General features: G+C 41.4%; 1 protein-coding gene across 1 annotated transcript in view; it reads right to left on the minus strand.

Annotated features, from left to right (window-relative positions):
- slc34a1b (solute carrier family 34 member 1b) overlaps window positions 1-24,850 on the minus strand; it is a 42,530-nt gene extending 17,680 nt beyond the window's left edge. Inside the window, exons 1-10 of the mRNA XM_028812541.2 lie at window positions 24,554-24,850; window positions 16,989-17,159; window positions 16,544-16,678; window positions 14,303-14,446; window positions 13,962-14,073; window positions 12,740-12,935; window positions 8,402-8,497; window positions 6,357-6,477; window positions 4,252-4,419; window positions 3,959-4,075 (exon numbers count right to left, since the gene is read on the minus strand). Of these exons, the coding sequence (XP_028668374.2) occupies window positions 3,959-4,075; window positions 4,252-4,419; window positions 6,357-6,477; window positions 8,402-8,497; window positions 12,740-12,935; window positions 13,962-14,073; window positions 14,303-14,446; window positions 16,544-16,678; window positions 16,989-17,159; window positions 24,554-24,656 (1,363 nt within the window). The 5' untranslated portion in view covers window positions 24,657-24,850. The remainder of the gene's footprint in view (window positions 1-3,958; window positions 4,076-4,251; window positions 4,420-6,356; window positions 6,478-8,401; window positions 8,498-12,739; window positions 12,936-13,961; window positions 14,074-14,302; window positions 14,447-16,543; window positions 16,679-16,988; window positions 17,160-24,553) is intronic.
- Window positions 24,851-25,693: the final 843 nt, after the last annotated feature.

The following is a 25,693-nucleotide window of genomic DNA, read 5'->3' on the forward strand; positions in this document are numbered from 1 at the left end:
TACGCTTCAGTCAGGGCCGCTCCGCCGCACTGCATTCTTTGTTAATGTATCATCACTAAAGACATTTATGCGGGCCCACTCCGACCTCCATCACTCATACCCTTCACTCAGGGCCTTGTATGACAGTCTGCGCTGACAGCCTGCGAATTTGGCTCCTGTCAGTGTGTTATGGTTACAGTTGTCAGTGTCAAACGGAAATCGTCAAAAAGTGATGGTTGTAGATGCCGGGAAAATGCATTTCTGCAGCTCAGAATGCAGGAAATCGCTTGGCGGCCAGGGCTCTGCCCCGGACCCCCTAGCTGCAGGGATCGGGCCCCTTATGGGACCCTCGATATCAGTTTGCTTCGGGCCCGAAATTGTCTAGGGCCGGCTCTGTTGAGCACTTTAAGGTAAAAACCCTCGCCTGGCTCAAAGCTTCTTCTTTGGAAGCCTCTCGAAGCATTGTGACAGTGTCTGCTGTTGTTTCCCCAAAAGGAAACAGAACTTGATGTAAACACGTTATTCTTTCAAGTCTGCTGTCACAAAATCGAAGAAGATGGTAACAGAGGCTCAAGAAAAAGAATTACGTTGACCTTACAGACCTTTCCCCAAGGAACGCCACTTAGAAAAATAATGCAGAGGACAGTCTAGTATACGCACCTAGCTGGCAAATGTCAGAACTAACTCCCTCCAGCTTCCAGAAAAAAAATTCTCGTTATTTTTGGGTCCCTCCTCATATTTTATTTATAAAGGCACATCTGAGTGATTCTTTGATCAAATTCTAATCCCTACAACTTTAAAGTATCAAGAATTGAGTGTGCAATTGTCGCCTGTGAATGAGCCGCAGAAATGCACATTCTCCCACTTACAGTACAGTACATTTTCATGCTCACAAATCAGGAAATTATCTACCAGGCTCATCAGTGGTATCTAATGCCCCGCGGGGGCATTAAGGGGGCACTGTTGCTAATAGTGTCAATTCTTCACTCATCCATAGTGCCAAGAAAACCCACAGTGAGGGGTGCCCCTTCCAGTTGGAGCCCCATAAGACTCGGGCATCCCTGGAAAGAGGCGTCTCATTTGGACCTGAGGTTGTCCAAGAGAGGTGCTCGAAAGTCAGGACCATTCCACTGAGAAATCTGATCTGTTATAGCCATTAAGGCTGTATTTTTAAGTACTATATTGTTTTCTGTTTCGCACCCTGAAGCACTTGCTTTGTTCAGTCTGGATGAACATCAAATTAAACTGGCAACCCGGCTGCCACCCCAACATTTCTTTGGACTCCCTCAGTGTGTTTGCTTGTCCACAATATATTGTGCATTGGGTTACCGTATTTCCCGAAACTGAAAAGAGGATATAAAAAATTTAAAAAGATGACTGCAACCTTTACTGACAAATTATTTAGTTTGTAGCCATATGTAAGTAGACGACGGACACACCACTTGAGATACCGGACTGTACTACAGTATGAGCAATGCAACAGAATAAGGCTTCTGGTGATGCAAGTTCATGCAACATCTTGAGAAGTAACTAAAATACGGCGGTGAGCTTCACATCACAAGTGATGTAAGTACACTTAGGCGTATTGTAGTGCTGGTTATTAAAATCTATGGGATTGCAGTTGCTGCTTCATTGGATGTTTCTCACAAATTATTACAGTAGATAAAACTGTAAAACAGACTGTGAATTGAAAAAGAGTAGACCTGGTTGGGAATAATGGGCAATGTGAAAAACCATCAGGCCTGGATAGGCCCCACATTTTTTATATTTTTATATATATATATATATATATATATATATATATATATATATATATATATATATATATATATTATCCATCCATCCATCCATTATCCACCCCGCTATATCCTAACTACAGGGTTACGGGTTTACAGGTTTTACTTTTGCAGGTTTACTGCTGGAGCCAATTCCAGCCAACACAGGGCGCCAGCCCACTGCAGGGCGCGCACACACACACACACCTGTTGTGATGTGAGATTTTGCATATAAGTTGATAAATATTTTGTATGTCTTTATTTGTAACTTAGGCAAAGCAATGTAATATTAGTGTTACATTAGTGAGAAGCATTCATGTTTACAAAGCCCAGGACTAATTCAGGAAAGTGAATTTTACGATAGGGTTGGGGCGAAGTGCCTAAAACCAGTTTTGCAAGTGTTTCTCTGCTAAAATCTCTCAACCCTCATAGGAAAGACAGGCTGCCTAAGTGACAAGCTTTACCTTAACACATGGTTTGGAGGGCAGGTGTGAAGTTGCTCTATTCGCCCACTGGTCTGAAGTATGACTGTTTGGAATTGGCTTTATCAGACGCCTTTAAGTACCACGTCCTATTGCCTCTAGGGGTTGGACAGAACATCTATAAATTTTCTCATTCCCTCACTCTCTTTCTCTCTCTTACTAACTGATGAAGGAGCAGCTCACACACACCATGAACTGAAAAAGACAACACAATGAAGATCACAGCTCGGCAGCCATATTGAGACAGGCATGCGGCCTGTTCTGAAGAAAACTGACCACAAATGATGCCTTAACTAGAGACATTTTAAATAACAAACAAGTCTGTGTGCCGCCTGAAACTACACATAACCATTTAATCAGGTTGTATGGTTGCCATATATATATGTGTATATTATAATATAATATAATAATATATATATAGTGGGGAAATAAGTATTTGATCCCCTGCTGAATTTGTAAGTTTGCAAACTTACAAAGAAATTAACAGTCTGTCATTTTTATGGTAGTTTCATTTTAATGGAAAGAGACAATATCAGATGAAAATACAGAAAAAACACATTACATAAAAGTTATAAATTGATTTGCATGTCATTGAGTGAAATAGGTATTTGATCCTCTACAACCCAGCCAGAATTTCCGGCTCCCACAGACTGGCTGTGGGGCACACAGATTTCAATCAATCAAACAATCACAGATACTCGTGATCTCAACTCGTTATGTGTATAAAGCACACCAGTCCACAGAATCAATTTCTTCCATTCCAGCCTCTCCAGCACCATGGGGAAGACCAGAGAGCTGTCAGAGGACATCAGGGACAAGACCTGCACAAGACTGGAATGGACTACAAGGCCATCAGCAAGAAGCTTGGTGAGAAGGTGACAACTGTTGATGCGATTATTCGGAAATGGAAGAACTATGAAATGACCATCAATCACCCTCCATCTGGAGCTCCATACAAGATCTTGCCTCGTGGGGTGAGGGTGATCACGAGAAAGGTGAGGGATCAGCCCAAAACTACACAGGAGGTGCTTGTTAATGATCTGTAGGCAGTTGGGACCACAGTCACCAAGAACACTATTGGTAGCATACTATGCTGTAATGGATTGAAACCTTGCAGTGCCCGCATGGTAACCCCTGCTCAAGAAGGCGCATGTACAGGCCCGGATGTTCACTGGCAAACTTAAGATGGGCTTGCAGGCTTACCGTGCAACATGCTTCTCGCACGAGGTTTAGAACATTTTAAAGACCAAGCCCCGGTCAGCCTAACAGTTCTGTCCTCTCTCCCTCAGACTGCGTCTGCTCCAGTCACTGCTTCAAAGCCGTACAACTCTCTTGATGAGGAAGACTTTGTGTTCTTTTGACCTGGAGACGGGAGCTGGACGGCCATGTTTGACAGTTACAAACTGTGTACTTTTCTGCTGTTGTCAAACCCCTTCTCAATAAGGTCTTGTGTTTGTACTTGTCAGTTCAGCAATAAAGATTTTGTTCCTTGGCATCCCGTTCCCTTTTCTAGTCTCCTAGTTAAATATGTCAGACCATGCCACTGGCAGCGCTATGCAGGGGAACTACTGGAACTGAACATTAGGGATGATTGGCACCATTAAGGGCAACTAACCAGCGGAGACATAAGTCACAATATATATACTCTAAATGCATTATGACTCGCAACTCTTTCGAAATGGGTTTAAAAATGGATAGATGATGTAAAAGAAGTGAGCTTACCGATTAGTGGAGTAATCGCTGAAGTAAACACAGAACTGCTTTGCACAACAAAGGTCATCCCTGCGCCAACCACCATGGCCATGTATCCAGTTAACCATCCAAACGGATAAGGGAAATCTGAGAAAAAGACACAAGACAGACCATGAGTTACAGGTAGAAGCTTTCCTGCTCTGGATTAAACTCTGGCCTTTTATTGGCTCAGATGTTCCCTCTTCTGCAAGGTTCCATTTTTCTCATTTGATATGCTAGCTGCTTTTGTTGAACTATGAAGGACAAGCAGTGAAGGCTCTCACCTGTATTGATGACCTTTTGAATCACTTTAGCCACCGGTCCCTTCAGCACAGAGTTGAGCAGCTTCACCAGCAGAACCAGACAAGTGCATAAAACCACCAGTGAGGCTGCCAAAAGGATGAGGCCGACCACCAAGTCAGACATGCTGGAGTTCACAAACAGGTGCTTACCTGGAGAAAACACAAGGGGCAACCATTTCAGCTCTTTTAGCCAAATGAGACCTTACAGAAGTTAGAAGGAATTTTTCACTCAGAATCAAAGATAATTAGAGCTCCATTAGAGTTGGTTGTTCTTTCCTCTGTGGCTACTCCACGTAGCTAGCGCTTGTTATTTTCAATGCTCCCTTCATGTTTCATTGTGCTCAATTTTTGATCACTTTAATTATAAGGAATTTCCATATACAAATGAATTTGAGTTTGCTAGATCAAAAAAATGGTCAAAAATAAAGTGCATTGTACAGAAGAAGTGCTCACCATGAAGAAGGTTGTAAAAATAAAAATTAAATTGTCAATGTGTAATGACACTCTTAAGACTGTTTAAGAAATAAAAGATTAAATAAAAGAATCTGTTATGGAACTTACTGAACAGAACTTGAACTTTATTGCCAGGCAACATGATTGCTAGGAATTTCTCTCAGTGGTCCATCCATACACTTACACTTACTTAACAAGATACATGAAATTAAGCAATGCAATACGCAAAACATGACATATAAAACAATATAGTAAAGTCACAACGTTTTAGACCTCCCAGATTTTCTCGGATACAAAGTATAGGGAAAGTAGTGGAATCCTCTAAAAATTCCATTTCTAGATTTTGATAAATGTCGAAGTTTTAGACCTCTCTGCGTCCGAAAATACCATTTTTGGTGTTGTGTCTGTCTCTGTATTTGTTTGTGTATGTAAACACGATAACTTGAATACGCTTTCATTTAATGTCAACCACATTTTGTATACAAGTATTAGATACAAAACGTAGATTTCTATAAACTTTTGAACCATTTCTGATAACCGGGAAGTGGTACTTTACCTTTTATGCTTGCAGCTGCAGAGTCCGATTTATTCAACTTTACTTTTATAATAATTGTCCAATATATTATTAATTTGATTTGTTGTTAATGGTTCTTTAATGTGCACAATATAAAAATATCATCATTGTTTTGCAGTTTACTCCTCAAATATCCATCCCCATATCTGAGTATACAAGAAAGTCTAGGGGAGACCACTCCTGATTATTTTACCTCTGTGCTTTGTCTTTTGACCATTTTTAGGATTTAACATTGAGACTGTGTTTGGTTTGGGATTGCCCATTTTGAAGGCATTAGCTTCTTTGCCTTTTGTGTCATGGAGCATCTTGGCAAAAAAAGAACATTTTATTTATAAATATTCTGTGTTGGCCTTTTTTTGTGACTAGCCTGGGTTTGATGGTTTTCCTCCCTCTTGGGGGTATTTTCAGTAATTTTTGGGACTTATCATGCTGAGGAACACCAAGTTCACAATAGGGTTTTGTTAAGTAGTTGTCTCCTATTTAACTTCTCAAAGGATTTAATGATATAAGAAGTAAAGGACACCAGTCTGAAGTCACTTAATACTTTTGGATGTGTGATTTTTGGTAATGGATTAATATTTGCCTGTTTCCAGAGTCTGGACACCTGCTGTAAATCTAAGGACATTTCAAATACAGTATGCAACAGCTACAGTTTATGAAAGGAGCTACGTAAAATAAAATGGTCATTGTTTCATTACTGTGCATCTGATTAAAAATACAAAGAGCAGTGCACCATCATGCCATTTTCCCATCCCATTTATCCTGAACAGGATCATGTGGAATCTGGAACCTATCCCAGGAAGCATTGGGCACAAGACAGGGCAGCAGTCATAACAGGGTGAACACTCACACATCTGGGTCAAATGTAGCATCACCAATCCACCTAACCTGTGGACTGTAAGAGGAAACCGATACTGGTAGAACATACAAACTCCATGCAGGAAGCACCCAAGATTTGAAGCCTGGTTTCCTTGTTGTTAAACAAAAGTGCTACCACTGCACCACCATGACATCCATCATACCATGTTTGCCTGTTTAAATAGATGAAGTCCTCACTTACACTTTTCAGTGTTGATCTCATGGCTCTGGTTGATGCTCATCCAGGTTACATTCCCCTCTTGCCAACACGACTGTGGAGCACTGCAGTTCACTGGGTTGGCCATGCTAATATTAAAAGTGGACTGTTGAATAACAGACAATGGGAAATAAGTCATGTGACAGGGAAATAAAGTAATACAGTAACACTTTTGATGATTAACTAAAACAGTCATAGCTGAAATTGAAGAACGAATAGACAACTGCACAAGAATTTAATCAAGAAGCTGGTTAAGTCTGTAGATGATACCAAACAAGGTGGAAGGGCAAATAATATAGAGAGCTTCAAGGCTTAGACAGATTTGTGACAGGTGAAATTTAAGTATTACATATAGGAAGTACAAATGTTAGGTTTGAATATACAATGGAAGGTCTGAAAATCAAAGTATCCCTTTCAGAAGGACCTGGGAGTCATAGTGGACTGTCTACATCAAGACAGTGGAGAGAAGTCATTAACAGGGCTAATAAGATGTTGGGTTATATAGCATGATGTATAGAGTGCAGTAGTCTCTCCATCTCCATGACTCCCTGCGGATGAATGAAATCCGCAGATAATATCCTATAATATACAGTCAATCTAATGAGGAAATCTAATGAAGTACGGTAATGTAAAGAAGATTCTGAGAATCTTATGTCATTTATAGGTGGTGACTGACTTATGTGTGTGACAAATGAAGGGTCCTGAGAAATCTTGAGGTGTAGGCAGACATTGAGATGAATGGTGTTCACTGTGTCACAATGGTTTGTGTATTTAAAAGGATTTGCACCATAGCAATATCCTGCTTATGTATATGAATATTATTATCTGCTTATATATATATTATATATTTATATATATGTATATAATGTATATGTGTGTGAATATATATGAATATTATCATCTGCAGTATATGTTACAGTCCTGGATTTTCCTTCTTTTTATTCATTGCTTGCCCTTATTTGTGCTTTATGAGAAAGCATTTCTTGGGCCCTACCAGAAGAAAGGCCAAGAAAGTCCTTTTTTATTACAGAAACATCTAGAAAACAGCCAAACTCCTAGCTAGACACTGATTGGCTTATTGTATCATTCACGTGTACATATGTGGCTGATGCTTTTATCCAAGGTGACTTATAACATTTATGATACAAGTGGTTAAATTTCTTTTGGTTTGCTAATTGGAGCACAGGCAGGTCAGGTGTCTTGCTCAGGGTCAGCAGGATTTGAACCCACAACCTCACGGTTTGAAGTCCAAAGCCTTAACCATCACACCACACCGGCTGCCTATCAAAACAACATTATCCTAAAGTTACAGAAAGTGTTACCACATCCTGGCATTTTGAGACCCCACCACTGCTGGACCCCAGATTCCAGAAGATTTACTCAACACTGGAGCCTTTGAGTTGCTGCCCTCAGTAGCCATCCACCTCCAGACTTCTGCACATTCCTACAACATATGGAGAGGACAACAGCAGGAGCACCAAAAGCTCCTCAGATGCCTGCCCTGTTCACCTCCGTCGACTTTTGGCTTGGATCACCTGACAGATCGCCTTCATTCAAACTAAGTATGAAATTGTTTTTGACATTCTGATTTACTTGGGTTGTTGATGTGGTTATTTTGTTGCCATTGTGGTTTTGAGGCTTCAGCGCTTTCCTCAGTGTGATTTCACCATTGAAGATGATTCATCTGAGGACATAACAGCCAAGATAAAACTGATGACAACAGGGAAATTGGGTTTGCTATATTCTGAGAGGCCAGTACCTGATGGTGTTAATGTTCTACAGAAAGCAAGGTCGGAGAGACAAAGGCCAAGACTGATTGTTCCTCACAGTGAGCAAATTAACAGTAATGATGCCCTGATACTACTGTAAATCTAAAGCGGGAAGAAGGGTGTCACTGTGTAAGAGTAGAACTCCTGCCTTGGAGTAGAAATGGCAGTGTTTACGCATGGCTTTTGTAAGTGGATAGTTTGGACAGTCAGTGAAGTTGTCCCCAGAAGCCTGATGCTGATATTCCCCAGGTTCCCACTTACCATGTAAGTTGTGGATTTGCACCAAACCCTCACCAGACTCTTATTTCGCAGACTCTCATCTCCTGTTGCAATTCCGGTTATGACTGATTGATCCAGCTATCAGAAAGAAAGTTGTATTTAATTATAATCCCACATAAGAGATCAGATATTTGCTGTGGTTTATGACTATAACTGATCCATCCATCCATTTTTGTAAACCCACGGATCCAGAAAAGGATCATAGGAGCCAATCCCAACAAACACAGGACGCCTGGACAGTGAATGGTGAACTCATCCACAATCAGCAAATGGCAAATCCCCATAGAGGGGACTCCTGCCTGCATCTAGTTGGTAGTATTCAACCTCACACATGAGTAACACCAGAGACCTTACAGTAAGTTTGACATCCCAAAGGCCACTTTCCTTTATACCAAGGTCTAGTAAGCCTGGGCCGACGCCACTTTTGCTTGTCACCTGACTGGTACTCCGCTTGACCCTCACTTTTCTCTTATAATATGCTGGAGTATTCCTTTAACGTTCCCAAGATTATTACTACATTTACTTCTTTAGCTGCTGTCTGGTCAACTAGGCCCACAGGTAATCTTGCTTTCCAAGTTCCTAACATTATATAAATAAACTGTTAGGTTGTATCATAAAAACTATTGAATATAAATTGAGGGATGTTATGCTCAGACTATATAACATGCTAGGGGGACCACATCTGGAGTATTGTGTGCAGTTCTCGTCACCGCGGTACAAGAAGGACAATGCAGCACTTGAAGCAGTGCCTCCCAGGACTTAGGGATAACTTTGGTATTTTTCAAGTTGAAATTATTTCTTCACAATCTTATTATATATTTGTTTGCCACACAAAATTGCATTCTAAGCATCAGTAAAGTGTTTATTCATCCCTGCAATGTGACCTACCAACAAGGTGTCACTTTGGAGTGGTCTGAGGGGGCTTAACTGACACACATTTCTCTTGATATTACATATAATACATTGTCAAATGTATTGGGACCACCTCCAAATCATTGAATTCCGCTGTACCTATCACTTTCATGGCCACTGGTGTATAAACTTAAGCACCTTGGCATACAGATGGCTTCTACAAACATTTGTGACAGATTGGGTCACTCTCAGGAGCTCAGTGAATTCAAGCGTGGCACTGTGATAGGATGCCACCTGTGCAATAAGTCCATTCGTGTAATTTCCTTGCTACTAAATATTCCACAGTCAACTATTAGTGGTATTATAACAAAGTGGAAGCAATTGGGAACAACAGCAACTCAGCCACAAAGTGGTAGGCCACGTCAAATCACAGAACGGGGATAGCGCATGTTGAGGTGTGCAGAAGTTGCCATAGCTACAGACCTCCAAAAGCTCAAGAACAGTGCAGCGTAGAGAGAAAGCTTCATGGGATGGGTCTCCATGGCTAAGGAGCAACAGCCAAGCCTTACATCACCAAGTGCAATGCAAAGCGTCAGATGTAGTGATGTAAAGCCCACCGCCACTGGACTCTAGAGCAGGGGAGACGTGTCCTCTGGAGTGACAAATTATGCAATCCGATGGATGAGTCTGGGTTTGGCGTTGCCAGGAGAACAGTACTTGCCTGACTGCATTGTGCCAAGTGTAACGTTTGGTGGAGGGGGGGATTATGGTGTGGGGTTGTTTTTCAGGGGACGGGCTTGGCCCCATAGTTCTAGTGAAAGGAATTCTTAATGCTTTAGCATACAAAGCCATTTTGGACAATTTGTATGCTCCCAACTTTGTGGTGACATTTTGGGGATGGCAACATGACTGCATACGCATCAGGGCACAAAGCAAGGTCTATAATGAAATGGATGAGAGAGGAACTTGACTGGCTTGCACAGAACCCTGACCTTAACTTTGGGATGAATTAGAGCAGAGACTGCGAGTGAGCCAGACCTTCTCGTTCAACATCAGTGCCTGACCTCACAAATGCTCTCCTGGTCACAAATTCCCATAAACACACTCCTGCACCTTGTGGAAAGCCTTCCCAGAAGAGGTGAAGCTGTTGGAGCTGCAGAGGGTGGGCCAACTCCATACTAAAGCCTATGTGTTAAGAATGAGATGTCATTAAAGTTTATATGTGTGTAAAGGCAGGCGTCCCAATACTTTTTGCAATATAGTGTATTTAGTATAAGACCCATGAATCCTTCACATTAATAAGTCATTTTACCACAGAGATGAATAACCTATCCACTGATGTTTTAGAAATGTTACCAAGACCAAAGGAAGCCTTTGTTCAGGTCTTGTTACAGAAGAGTAAATGAGTAACAGATGAGTTTGTGCAATAACTAAACTGAAGTGTTATCTGTGTTTCTAATCTCAAGATGCTGATCCATATTTGATAACATTTCTGGCTTGAAAAACACATATTTGGTAAGTTTAAATGCTGTTTTTCATGTTAGGGTTCCAGTACCGGACAGAGCACGCTACTTATTTTTCAACATAGATAAAACTAGGAGGGCTTTGCCCCCTGCTCACTTTGCTCGCCAACCCCCTGGGCCGGCGTTACGTGCAACCCTCTTTGCAACTCTGCTGCTCGCATATGGGGATGCGGATATACAATTTAAACAGATTGTTAAATATCCATAATAGAACTAACTATTTTATATTACAGCGAGTAATTAACCATAGCAAAAAATAGTAAAACATAATAATTTGAAAGTAAATTATGTTTCATGTTGCGTTAGAGTTATTCATTGCGTTATACGATTTTGTTCTGTTTGGATTTGAGATTAACACACAAATACTTTTTAAACTTACATTTTTATTGTAAAACTTCAGTAAAAACAATTTTTTGAATTAACTTTTTGTCAATATTGCATTGAATTTTGATTCTGTGTTTGGACTTACATCTTGACAGCACAACGTATAATTGCCTGTGAGTGAATTTCATTTCTTTCTCTCTAATAAAAAAACCAACTTTTTCGAATGTTTCTCTCTGTGATTTAATGCGAATGGCATATCAAGATCTCCTTTGGTGTCTAATGTTATCCCCTGAAGATGTACTACATTACCTTTCTTGGATACATCCTTCTTTCAACAGTAATTTGGCCGGTGTAAGACTGGACGGTGTTAATGGTCGGGATATTGTAAGTTGATGTTTTCATCACCGCCAACTGTTTCAGCACAGTCTATTGATACGCATTTAACCAGTTTGCCGTGTAACTGATTGACAGTTTTTACGTTAATTCATTTGATTTCATCGTTTCTCCGTGCTAGGATTGCCCGTGTACTCATTTTTACTGTTGATAACCCTTTGTGATGAAATTCTTCAATAAGATTTGGACATAATAAGTCTTCTTTAGTTGGAAACTTAAAGTGAGGAAAACGTAAAAATGTAATAGAGCTGAGAGAGCAGGAATTGTGTGTCAAAAGCATTGACACGAATGAGAGGTGAGAGGGCCATGTGCGTAGTTGAATGTGGTTGAAAGGAGGGCGGGACTTGAAAACATCTCATGGCCAAAGTCTCACCTCACGGGATTTGAAATTATCTCTTTGAAAAAGTCTTGTCTCAGGATTTCTTTTTATAATAGAGAGATGTTTTTCACTTTAGAAGGCAATTTCATGTGGTAAATTAATATACACCATGACTGTGAATATGTTTGACTTGAAAAATACCGAACTGTTCCTTTAAGGATAAGAATGGGCTCCGACATTGAAATCTGTGTAGTCTCAAAGAGATGAGACTGGGGGGGGGGACCTCATCCAGATTTTCAAAATCCCCAAAGGCATCGATAAAGGAGATCCAGCAGAATTCTTTCAGTTCAACAGTGAGTTGCAGACTCAAGGACATCAGTTAAAATGAAAGGGAAGTGAATTTAAAACTGACGCCAGGAAGCGCTTCTTTATGCCCAGAGTTGTGGGACTTGGAAAGAAACTAACAAGACATGGAGTTGAAGCAGAAAACTTGACAACCTTTAAAAAGAATCTGGAGGAGATATTGGGGACAACTTAGCTACACAAGCAATCTTGATGGACTGAATGGTCTCCTCTCATTTGTTAAATTTCTTACATTTTTATAAAATGCACATGTAGGTAGTAACTCTGTATTAAATTAACCAGGGCTTAAATAATGGATGGATGGACGGACGCGTATATTTGTGTTTATTGGTACAGATGCACATAGGACCATTATAAATAGATTCATTATTATCACATATACAGAGCATTAATCTATATGGAAATCATGGTATTGTGTATTATTTGTTTCAGTTGTGCAGGGCAGAAATGAGTATAATCACTGACGTTTTTCAATTTTTAATGACTTTTTCAATTGTAGTTTCCATAAGCACTCATTGTCTCTGAATTGCTAATATGGAGACTTGCCTGTATGATGAGCTTAGTGAAAGGCTCCGTAATAACTTTGAGCAGTTCCGGCGCATCCTCTCCACTTTCCAGCTGGAAGCTTTCCACTACTGTCTTAGTGAGCCAATTCAAAAAGCCACTGGCCACTTCGATAGGCAACAGAACCAGCACTGAAAGCCAGTTGAAGCAATCGTGGACAGTTGCTCCAGCGAATGCCCTGAAGAAAAGAAATGGAAAGTTGAGACAAGGCTAGAAGTGCCTTTAAAGTGTGTATAGGAGGGGCCGGGATGATTGGTGGCAACTTTACCGGACAGAAGGACAGAGGGAGACCGACTCCTGGGACCAGGTGTCCCTCCCTTGTACGTTGGGTGGCAGCATCCCTCTTGTATGGCTCCCATTTGGACAGGGGGTCGAAGTTCTGGTGGGCCTGCACTGTTGGGGTCTTTGGGTGCCACTGTTGGGTACAGGCTCCCCTCTTCCCAAGAGGTTCTGCTTGACCTGGAGGTGCTTCTGGGGGGACATATCCTGGGTACAACTTAAAAAGAGTTCATCTGCCTCACTCAGGGAGTCAGAGTCGGGAGTGGAGATGGACATCGCTCCTCCGGAGAGGAGTAGAGGAAAACAAGGAAGGACAGACACACGGACAGAAGGAAGGATTGTGTTGTGCTGTACAGTACTGGGCTGGACTGATTTAAAAGGAGTCCATCAAAGGCACTTTATGAAATAAATAACCTGTGTTTGAACTTGGGATTGTGTGCTGGCATGGGGTTTGGGGATCAATGGCGCACCCTAGAGGTCACAGTGCCTGTGACATCATGGTAGCTATATTATGTAGGATGGCTGCACAGTTAAAATACTGTTTATGCTTCATAACAAAATAAAGGCATGACGTCTTGGCAAAATGTTGCTTTTAGGTGTGATGCTTGTTTGAATATTCCGCTTTGATATCTAGTTTGGTTAACATCTTTGAGTTTAGTGATTTCCTAAAAACTTGAGGAATGGTCTGTTGACCTTTTGTTATGTCTTGGCTACCCTTCTCTAACATCCATAGTAATCTAATAAATTTTATTCACCCAGACTTTATTGAAAGCTGCCAATGGACTCAACTAGCTCAAATTTTCATGACACTTCAAAACTTCAAAATCTTGCATATTTAGACCATGTAGGCTTAAATGGGTGAAGGGGATTGGTTCAAAGTAACTAGTGGGGTTTCAAACATCTGTTTAATGATTCATCTCCTTACCTCTTGAATTCTTCCCTGTCTCCAGCTTGCATCAGGGCCACAATGGTGTTTGTGACTGAAGTGCCGATGTTGGAGCCCATGATGATTGGGATAGCAGAGTTGACATCAAGCACTGTGGAAAGACAGGCAGGTCACGGCGTTAAACAGTTCCATGTTTAAATAGCAAGCAACGACAACTCATCAAATCACTATTTAAAGTATCTATCTATCTATCTATCTATCTATCTATCTATCTATCTATCTATCTATCTATCTATTATATAGTGTCTTTCACATCTATCTATTTTATAGTGCCTTTCATATCTGTCTATGTATATGCGTATAGACAAGGTAAGACTCACATCCAGAGGATACCATGCTGACGATGATAGATGTTGAGGTGCTGGAGCTTTGCACCAATACAGTGACTAGGATACCCACCACCAGCCCAGCGACTGGGTTGGACAGGATGGCATTATCTTTAAAGATGTCTCCTGCTACTTTGCCTGTAAAAAGAGGACAGAGAAGTCAATGTAATAAGCATTAGGGCTGCCACAGCAGCTGCAACTCATCTTCTCAATTCCATGAGACCTCATTCCCCAGTTTTGCACTTCTGCTCTAATTAGCATTTCTTTATTACTGTCTTGTGACACACAGACGGGGTCAGTCAAAAATGGAAAAAAATACAGTGTCTATTAATAAAATAATGCTAAAACATTCACGTTTTATTCTTATGCAATTGTGGATTTAATTTGGCTCGTTTTTCCTGCTGACAGCCTAATGTAGTTGGCTTGCACCCTGTCTCAGCTGCCTCCGGTTACTTGAAAACACTTTTACATTAAATGTGTTTAATCACTTTAAGAAGTAAAATTCAAACTTTACAACTATTAAAATATCATAACAGGACAAATTAACTGCCACCACTGACATCACTTCCGGTGTCCGTCTACCCGGACCTGCCTTTTCCTGCTAGAAATACTCAAAGCAGGATTCTCCACCATCTTTGTTAGTTGTGTTTTGAACTCACATCTGAAAAGACGCTTCCACAGCTTATTGCATGATTTTGATGGTGAAAAAACCTTGAGTTATATGGGGTCACCCCAACTCTTCATCATTGTCTTGTCCTCCGCTTGTAATATACACTATACAATGTGAAAATGAAGTACATTATACCCCATGAAATGTATTTTCTTTTGTAACATATGTGGACATGCACTATCAAGATTTAATCTTAATTAAGTCAGCACATTTATGTTTTGTAGTCCATTGTGTAATGGAAATGATGATAAATGCAAATTCAGCATGTGGAGAACTTAAGTCCACCCTTCCATGTATGACTACCTCAAATACCTGAGGTTAGACTCCAGTGCAAATGATGAGACCCTCACTTGAGAGGACCTTGTCAGATGCCACCTTATTTAAACTAACTCATAGGTAACTGAACTCGTGGGTGGTGTGGTCTGCGGTTTCACTCTGTTGCTCACACACAAAACCCATGTTGACTGTACAGTTTCAGTTGGACAAAAAAGCCTAAGGAGGCTCAGAGTGTTCATTTTGATCTTGTGATAGTCATGTTGTCATTAAAAAGCTGCAATAAACATATACTTCGATGGCCTGTGTCCCCTTCGATGTCCGGAGCGCACACTCCTTCAGTAGCACAAACGATGCCTCTTTGTGTATATAGCACAGATTTTAATAGAGCGCATGCCCATTAACTTTCATAAATGACAACACTTAGATGATGGCACCCTAGATGGCCTGCCATATGTTGTCTAATGTATACAGTAGCAGGTGTGAAGGACGGCCGGGATGCCCCCAGTCATCAAGGACAAGGGGAGACGGCATGCACAGGGCATTATCTTGCCCAGAACACTAGATGGCAGCACCACAGATTCCCACAGGGCATCATGGGAGTTGGAGTTTGTCGGCTCAGCCCAGTTGGGTTCCGTGGGTGCCACCAGGGGGTGCTGTGGGGTCTGGAGAGCTCTACTATGTTGGACTTCCGCCTCACCCTGAAGTGCTTCCAGGCCATGCTAACGGACCACCGGAAGTGCTCATGGGTGCAGCATAAAAGGAGCCCACTGCCTTCATTCCAGCAGCCAGTCGGCAGGTGGAGGACAAAGCTTAGTAGAGGGGAATTGGAGGCTGAAGGACACAAAGAACGAAAGAAGAGTGTGCTTATTGTGCTTAGAGTGCTGTGCTTGGTGCTGCACTGGTGGGAAACGATTTGGGAAGCGTTACCCACTGAAATACAGCCTTGTGTGTTATGCTGAACTCGTGTCCACATCTATTGGTGTCGGGTTTAGGGAGCTGGTGTGCCCCCTAGTGGGGGCTTTATTAAAATTCTAAAAATTTACATTTATTTGTTTAGAAAAGCAAATAAGAGGTGATGTTAACTATTTTTACTATACCTTATATTTGCACTTTTACTAGCAAACAATTAAAATAGCTGGAGACTCACACAGATACCCCTGTGGTGTGAGAGGGCATCAGGTAGGACCTCATATTGTGTGGCCTACGTCTGCTTCTTCCAGGAGTACTTCTAGGGCCTTTTTTATATTTTAACAAAAATGAAACTCAACATTATTTTTTTAATTGAGTACCTCCGGCCAACTGGAATGCTGAGCTGAGAACATCAAGGGAGCAGACAAACATGTAGAGGAAGAGGAACATCATTGGAACTTTCATGAATGAGATGACTTTTGATTTCATTCCATCATTTTCTTCTCTTCTTGGCTCTAGAAAAATGAAGCAGAAATGTCCCAACGTCAAGATGTTTTAGACCGTTTTTAAATTTTTTTGACACAGATAGAAATTGACAATATTTTAATTAGATTTATGTGTAAACTGTGGTGGGCTGGCGCCTTGCCCGGGGTTTGTTTCCTGCCTTGCGCCCTTTGTTGGCTGAGATTGGCTCCAGCAGACCACTGTGACCCTGTAGTTAGTTAGGATATAGTGGGTTGGATAATGGATGGATAGATTTATGTATAAAACAACTACATACACATATTTGATCAGTCAGTTGCTAACCTGTTTGTGACGTCTCACCTTTCACTTTGGGTAGCCTTTGGGACACTTTGGCCGAATGAGGCTCAAGTTCAAAGTGTTCCAGTTTGGAAATCAAATCCCCTGTAGACCCTGGGCAGCAATATCCATGATCGATGGTAGCCACGCCTGGCAAGTGGTATGGCTTTGTCCCATGAATCCTGATGCCTGAAACTGCAAGACAGGTTGATTAAAAGACTCAACAACTGCCACCGTGTTCTACTGTGCAGCAGAAATCAGCATACGTTGGCGAAGAATTTATGTATAGATATACTGTACATATGCGTATATATATATATATATATATATATATATATATATATATATATATATATATATATATACTAGCAAAATACCTGCGCTTCGCAGCGGAGAAGTAGTGTGTTAAAGAGGTTATGTAAAAATATATATACAAAAACATATATACTTATATATACATATCTACATATACACATATCTACATATATACATATATATATACATATACACATCCACATATATATACATATATCAACATATATATACACATACATATATATATATATGTGTGTATGTATGTATGTGTATATATATATATATATATATATATATATATATATATATATATAGTGAATTTCCCATTGGGATTAATAAAGTATCTATCTATCTATCTATCTATCTATCTATCTATCTATCTATCTATCTATCTATACATCCCCATGCTTTGTAACGGCGAAGTACTGCTTTTAAATTTTTATTAAGAAGAAAACCTTTTTAAATTGAGTGAAAATATACCAATAACAATTTGTTAAGGATCTGTTTTTTTGTGAAGCTGACTTCACACAGCCTCTCCGCTGTTTTTACGATTGTTCTGTTTGTATACCACGTGTTCAGTTCAGCACTCCGGTTGGAATATGACCAAGCTGTGCAAGCTTACTGTTAAGAATGCAACGTATAGTTGTACAGGAGAAAAGCAATCTTGCCTCAAATCAATGGCAACCTTTTGTAGGTCTATGAACTTAATTTAAACTTTAGGTTTACACGGTGCTCTGTTTCCATAGTACCTGCACTCATGAATATATCTGTATGCGTCAGTCACTGAAATCCCCGCGCTTGGCACCGGCGAAGTACTGCTTTTAAATTTTTATTAAGAAGAAAAGAAAACCTTTTTAAATTGAGGGAAAATATACCACTAACAATTTGTTAAGGATCTGTTTTTTTGTGAAGCTGACTTCACACAGCCTCTCCGCTGTTTTATAAACGAACGCCATATAAGGTCTTCCTTTTTCGTGCTTCGCCAACGGAAGCAGCCTTTTTATTTAATCCACGGGTTGTCCGCTGTTTTTTTGTTCGTTTATTACGATTGTTATAGTTCTGTTTGTATACCACGTTGTCAGTTCAGCACTCCGGTTGTAATATGACCAAGCCATGCAAGCACACTCTTGAGAATGCAATGTATAGTTGTACAGGAGAAAAGCAATCTTGCCTCAAAGTTCAGTCAGTTCACGTGAGCCACTCTCTTGTGTGATGTTGCGATGTCCACGGCTTTATTTAATGTTAGCTAAGATCCGGCACTTAAAAGTTTCTCGCTACAGCAATTTTAACTCCGTTACAAAGTGATTCAAAGTCTCGTTTATACCTTGTGTCTTCTCATTAAACTTGTATCTCGCGAATATGGTATTGCATACGGCAGGGGGAGCGTTTCTATAAACTTAATTTAAACTTACGGTTTACACCGTGCTTTCTCAATTGTGTAATGAATGTTTTCTTCAACGCTCTTTGGAGCTGTTCCTTGTTTTCAGTTCACGTGATTACGTAGGAGGCGTGATGACACGACACGCAACTCTGCCTCTCACGGCCATCGAGCTGCACTCCATTCCAGTACATGGACAAAAAAGATGTTCCAGTTATGACCATTACGCGTAGAATTTCGAAATGAAACCTGCCTAACTTTTGTAAGTAAGCTGTAAGGAATGAGCCTGCCAAATTTCAGCCTTCTACCTACACGGGAAGTTGGAGAATTAGTGATGAGTGAGAGTGAGTGAGTGAGTGAGTGAGTCAGTCAGTCAGTCAGTCAGTCAGTGAGGGCTTTGCCTTTTATTAGTATAGATATATATACTAGCTGTACCCCGTAGCTTCGCCCACATAGTAATGAAACAGGACAAACTTTAAAAATCAATAGACGTCGGCACTGTTTCTGATCGTGTTCAGCTCTGACGGGAGCGCGTCCCCCACGTGGGGAGAATAGTATATGGCCGTGATATCTCTGGCAATCAGCAGCTATCCTCAAAAACAAATGGAGCTCTTATCTCTCTTTCAAAAACGTCAAATGTTACTCCTTAACAATCTTTAGATGATAATGTCTGTTGAACAAACAGATATCGCTAGCTAAGCAGAGGCAAGGTGCACTCCAACACATTGTGAGACATAGACCAACTTGAACAGAGGCTGGTGAGTGAATGAGGAAGGCCCTGCCCCCTCCTGCTCTCGGCCCACAGCAACTCTGTTGGATTTGCATAAATACATCGGTACCGCAAGCGAATTAGGGTACTTAGCGCGATGAGAGAGGTCACAATATATATATAATATATATATATATATACAGTATATCTCTGCTCAAGCTGCTGCCCCCGCGACCCGACCTCGGATAAGCGGGAGACAATGGATGGATGGATGGATACAGTATATACAGTATAATATATTAGGTAACCTGTTCAACTGCTTGTTAACACAAATATGTAATCAGCCAATCACATGGCAGCAACTCAGTGCATTTCGGCTTGTAGACATTGTGAAGACAACCTGCTGAAATTCAAACCGAGTATCAGAATGAGGAAGAAAAATTATTGACGTGACTTTGAACATGGCATGGCTGTTGGTGCCTGACAGGATGGTCTGAGTATTTCAGAAACTGCTGATCTACTGGGATTTTCACGCACAACCATCTCTAGGGTTTGCTGAGAATGGTCCAAAAAAGGGAAAATATCCAATGAGTGGCATTTTTCTGGACAGAAATGCCTTGTTGATGCCAGAGGTCAGAGGAGAATGGCCAGACTGGTCTGAGCTGATAGAAAGGCAACAGTAACTTAAATAAGCACTCGTTACATCCGAGGTGTGCAGAAGAGCATCTCTGAACACATAACATGTCAAACCTTGAAGCAGGTGGGCTACAGCAGCAGGAGACCATACCACTTGCCACTTCTGTCAGCTAAGAACAGGCAACTGAGGCTACAATTCATACAGCTCTGATGAGTCTCAATTTCTGCTGTGACATTCAGATGGTAGGCCCAAAATTTGGCATCAACAACATGAAAGCATGGATCCATCCTGCCATATATCAAGAATTCAGGCTGGTGGTGGTGGTGGTGGTTTAATGGTGTGGGGATATTTCCTTGGCACACTTTAGGCCATTCTGTGCCAACTAAGCATTGTTTAAATACCACAGCCTACCTGATTATTGTTGTTGACCATGTCCATCCCTTTATAACCACAGTGTACTTATCTTCTGATGGCTCCTTCCAGCAGGATAACACATCATGTCACAAAGCTCAGATCATCTCAAACTGGTTTCTTAAACCTGACAATGAGTTCCCTGGACTCAAATGGCCTCCACAGTCAGCAGATCTCAATCCAGTAGAGCATCTTTGAATACTGTATGTGGCGGAACACGAGACTCATATCATGGACAAATCTGCAGCAACTGTGTGATGGTATGTCAATATGGACCAACATCCCAGAGGAATGTTTCTAGCACCTTGCTGAATTGATGCCACAAAAAATTACAGCAGTAAAAGGGGGTCCAACTGGGTCCTAGCATTGTGTACCTAATAAAGTGGCCAGTGAGTGTATATGGTCTGTGACCTATAAGGGCACCCCATGCCTCCAGACACAACTTCACAACATGGTCCATATAGAATTACAGCAGTTCAGTTCTGAAGGCAAAAGGGGGTCCAACACGGTACTAGTAAGGTGTATCTAGTAAAGGGGCTTGTGAGTATATATATATATATAATATGTATGTATATGCAGGGCTGGCTTAACAGCATTATAGGGGTCCCTACCTACACAACCACTCAGCAAGTCACAAAATGCATAGATTAGCGTGGAGCCCCTGGGCAACTGCCCAGCATGCCCATGCGTTAAGACGGCCCTGTATATGTATGTATGTATGTATATATATGTATATATATATATATATATATAGATATAGAGAGAGAGAGAGAGAGAGAGACTTCAGTGACTATTCAGACCCCTTCACTTTCTGCACACTTTATTGTGCTGTATATTTAATCATCAAATCCCCAAAATAACAAAGTGAACACGTTTTCAGAAAAGTTTGCTAATTTATTAACAATCAAGAACTGAAATCTCTCATTTCTGTAAGTATTCAGACCCAAATTATGGTTTGGTACCCCTTGTTTGCTTTAATTCTCCTGGAGATGTTTCTAGAACTTGATTGGAGCCCATCTGTGGTGAACCGAACTGATTTCACATTGTTCTGTAAGGCACACAGCTGTATATAGAAGGTCCCACAATTCACACTGCATGTCAGGACGAAAACCAAACCATGAAATCCATGGGACTCTCTGCAGACCTCCGTGATCAAACTACGGGGAGGCACAGATCAGAGCAAGGGGCATAAAACCTTTTCTAAAACTTTTGAATGTTCCAAGGAGCCCAGATGAAGATGATTGAAACCACCAGGACTATTCCTAGAATTGGCCATCCAGCCAAATTGAGTAACCAGGCAGAGAGAGGTGAGGGAGATGACCAAAAACCCAAATGTCACTTCAGAAGTTCCCTTCTGAGACAGGAGAACCTGTTAGAAAGATGACCATCTCAGTAGCACTCATCCCGGGGTTTATGGTAGAGTGATTAGACGGACACCACTCTTAAGAAAAGGTTTACCAGAAAGCCTTTAAAGGACTCTGTGAAGTGAGGAGAAAGATTTTCAGGTCTGATGAGACAGAACTTGATCTCTTTAGGCAGAACTCCAAACACTGTGTCTGGTGAAGATGTGGCACTGCTCATCACTGGCCTAATGCCTACTAGTGAAGCACGGTGGTGGCAGCATCATTCTATTGGGGTGATTTTCAGGGGGCAGGGAGACTGGTCAAAATGAAAGGAAAGACAAATTCATCCAGATATAGAGAGGTCCATGAGGAAAGTCTGCTCCGGAGTGCACACCACCTCAGACTGGGGACATCCTAAAGCATACATCCATGACAACCCTGGAGTGGCATTGAGACAAGTCCCTGCAGTCTAAAACACCTTAGAACATCCAAGGAGAGATCTGAAAATGGTGGTTTCTAGACAGCTGGAGAGGACCTACCAGGAATGGGATAAACTGACCAGATGCAGGTGTGTAAATCTTGGAGAGACTTACCAAGAAAACTCCAAGCTGGAATTACAGCTGTTGTGTCAAAAACATGCTGCCCAAAGAAGGCACACTGAGTTTCAGGAAGGCAGAATTTTTATTGCTTGATGCATACACAGACCCAAATCATGTAAAATGAGCCATTAGCAAATTCAGTGAGCTTACATTTATTACAATTCTTATCACTTATGCAAAATACTCTCCTCCTCCTGGCTCTTCCTATTATTACCTAATGTCCATCACTTGACCGAAACTGCCATCATTACTTCATACCCTGTGCAGAAGTCCAAAAATTATTTATCAATCGACTCCCACCAGTAAGTCGGAATTATTCTGACCCACACATAAGATATTGGGCCCCTAAAACAATAACACTGTTTCTTCTAAACTACATTTTCCTTGACTTGTCAGGGAGGCAGAGGCCCAGTCACTGCACCTGGAAGCAAGCAGCTTATCTGCTTTTTGCAAAGCCTCAATGGCTGCCTTTCTTAAAACAATGGCCTATTTATCCATCCGTTATATCCTAACTACAGGGTCACGGGGGTCTGCTGGAGCCAATCCCAGCCAACACAGGGCACAAGGCAGGAAACAAACCCCAGGCAGGGCGCCAGCCCACCGCAGGGTGTGCACACACACACACACACACACACTAGGGACAATTTAGAATCGCCAATCCACCTAACCTGCATGTCTTTGGACTGTGGTAGGAAACCGGAGCACCCGGAGGAAACCCACACAGGCACGGGGAGAACATGCAAACTCCACGGAGGGAGGACTCGGGAAGCGAACCCGGGTCTCCTAACTGTGAGGCAGCAGCACTACCCACTTTGCCACTGTGCTGCCCATGGTGAATTTAGCCCTCTCAAAGTACACAGTGTCCTGGACTGAAGTTTTTAAGCTTAGCAGCAAGATATTTGGTGGTTTGTAGCTGCAAAGAGGAAAATAATAAAATATGCAGGTGCAGGCTTTCTATAGTTTAACCCTTACTATACTATTGTGCATTAGGATATAATATGTATTGTCATATATGCTTATGATTCTCTTTCAATATATGCAAATCATCAGCTTTACAAATATTCTACATTTCCCCCCATTTGGGGTTCACTAGAACCCCAAATCAGCCAAAGGGGCTTCTACGAACTACTAAATGAAGGGTCCGAATACTTCTTGGACAGACAGATTTCAGTTTTTGATTTTTAACATCATGTAAACTTTTCTGAAGACATGTTTTCACTTTGTCATTATGGGCTGTTGAGAGTAGATCGATGAGCAAAAACAGCAAAATGTATTCATTTAAAATGAAATCTACAACACAACAAAGGGTGCAGAAAGTGAAAGGGCCTGACTACTCCAAGTACAACAGATTTTAATAACGGCAACGAGAAGAAAATGAAAGCTTGAACAATCATGAAAAGAAACATGAGGACACCTCAGGTGTCTTAACAGGGCTGTCACACTGTCCCCACGAGACGATTGTTTAGTGATGTCTAGGAAGACATACAGTTTCTTCCCAAATGAGTCATTTAAAGCATAACATTATGAAGTGTAAATATTAATGCCACCTCTTGCGTACGTATATTATAACTCCACGAGTTTTATGCTTGTGAAGCGCCTCAGACCTCTCTTTATAGCGTAGGCCGCACTCTCTCTGTCTTGTCACCATCAGCCCAATGAGCCCCTGACTGCGTCAGAGCTCTTTGTTTTGCAGGATCGATTCATTTTAAAACGCACTTTAGGTGAGTCAGCACAAGTTTCTCTGACAAAACATTATTGTTTTTCGGATTGCTAGGCATTGTCCTTTAGGAGAATTTATTTTTCCTCAGTAATGGTAGTTCCTCAGCTTTTGGTGGCAGCTGTCACCACACACTCCTCGACACAAAGGCTGATTGACTTAGCAGTAAACTCATTTCAGCATTAACACAGTTAAGTGCATCATAGCCTGCGTGGAAATCATTCAGCACTTCGAGGAGTAGCAAATAACGCCTTACGGAATAAAAGTGATTTACCGCCTGCGATGAGTTATTTAGAGATTACCTGAAAATGAAAGCCTTCTGAATAACATGTCAATTCCAAACAGGCCGGTCCATGAAATATTAAAATGGACTATCATCAAACAAAGGCTTTGAGAGTAACATGACTGCATACCATAAAACCAACAGCTATATTACACACACACACACAAGACAAAAATAAAAGAAATGATTGGAGTTACCATGTCGGCCGGCCAGTGGGCTGGCAGCTATCTTATGAAGGACCACAGGCCTCTGCGCAGCCAGACGTGGACTGGACAGTGCAGGAGACGCACGAGAAGTCATCGTGTCTCCACTGGGCAAGGCGGCAGAAAGTCAGAAAGAGCAGCGGGACAGCAACCTTCTCCGAGATCGAGAGATAACCAAACAGGCTCCATGGCCATTTTTATACCAGGCTTAAAAGTAGCAAAGTCTGAGAGATGTACCCCACGTTTTAGTACTTATTAACAAAAAGTGTTACTTGGGCTGCAGCTCGTTAATGGATAATCGCCTCACCTTCTTCATGTATGTATTTATTTACTGCACAAAAGGGTTCTATTTATGTGCTTCTTTGTTTGATTGATATTTGATCTATTGCTACACTTCCATGTTTTTTTTTTTTTGGTTAGAATCTCTCCGTCCATATCCGTGGGTGTGTGTCGACACGTTTATGTGTGCTTGTCTCTTTATTTACTGGCACATAACAGACGTGGACAGCTGAATTCTGACTGGGATCCCCTAAAAGTCTTCAGTTCATCCACAAAATGTGCCCACAGACATCAGATTTACTACTGAGCACACAGTGCCAATCGTGCCCCCCATAATGTTTGGGACAAACACACATTTTTCCTTGATTTGCCCCTCTGCTCCACAGTTTAAAATCACAAATCAAACAATTCAGACTTAGTGTTTAAAGTGCACAGTGCAGACTCTCATTTGCAGATATTTCGGTCACACAACACTTTTCTATTTACGTGGTCCCCCCATTTCAGGGCACCAAGATGTTTGGACACAGCAATGGCAGGTCTATTAAAGCCGTTGTCATATTTAGTTCTTTGTCGCGTATCCCTCACATGCTTGAAGTCTGCGATTCATAGACATCACCATCAGGTGCTGAGGGTCTTCTCTGGTGATGTTCTGCCAAGCCTCTAATGTGGCCATCTTAAGCTCTGGCTTGTTTTGGGGGGCTTGTCTTCTTAAGTTTTCTCCTCAACATATGGTAAGCCTGCTCAGTTGGAATTAAATTGGGTGACTGACTTGGCCATTGAAGAATTTCCCATTTTTCAGCTTTGATAAACTCCTGTGTTGCCTCAGCAGTCTGTGTGGCTCATTGTCTTGTGTAG

The sequence above is a fragment of the Erpetoichthys calabaricus genome, chromosome 11, assembly GCF_900747795.2.
Source record: "Erpetoichthys calabaricus chromosome 11, fErpCal1.3, whole genome shotgun sequence".
NCBI classification, from domain to species: Eukaryota; Metazoa; Chordata; class Cladistia; order Polypteriformes; family Polypteridae; genus Erpetoichthys; species Erpetoichthys calabaricus.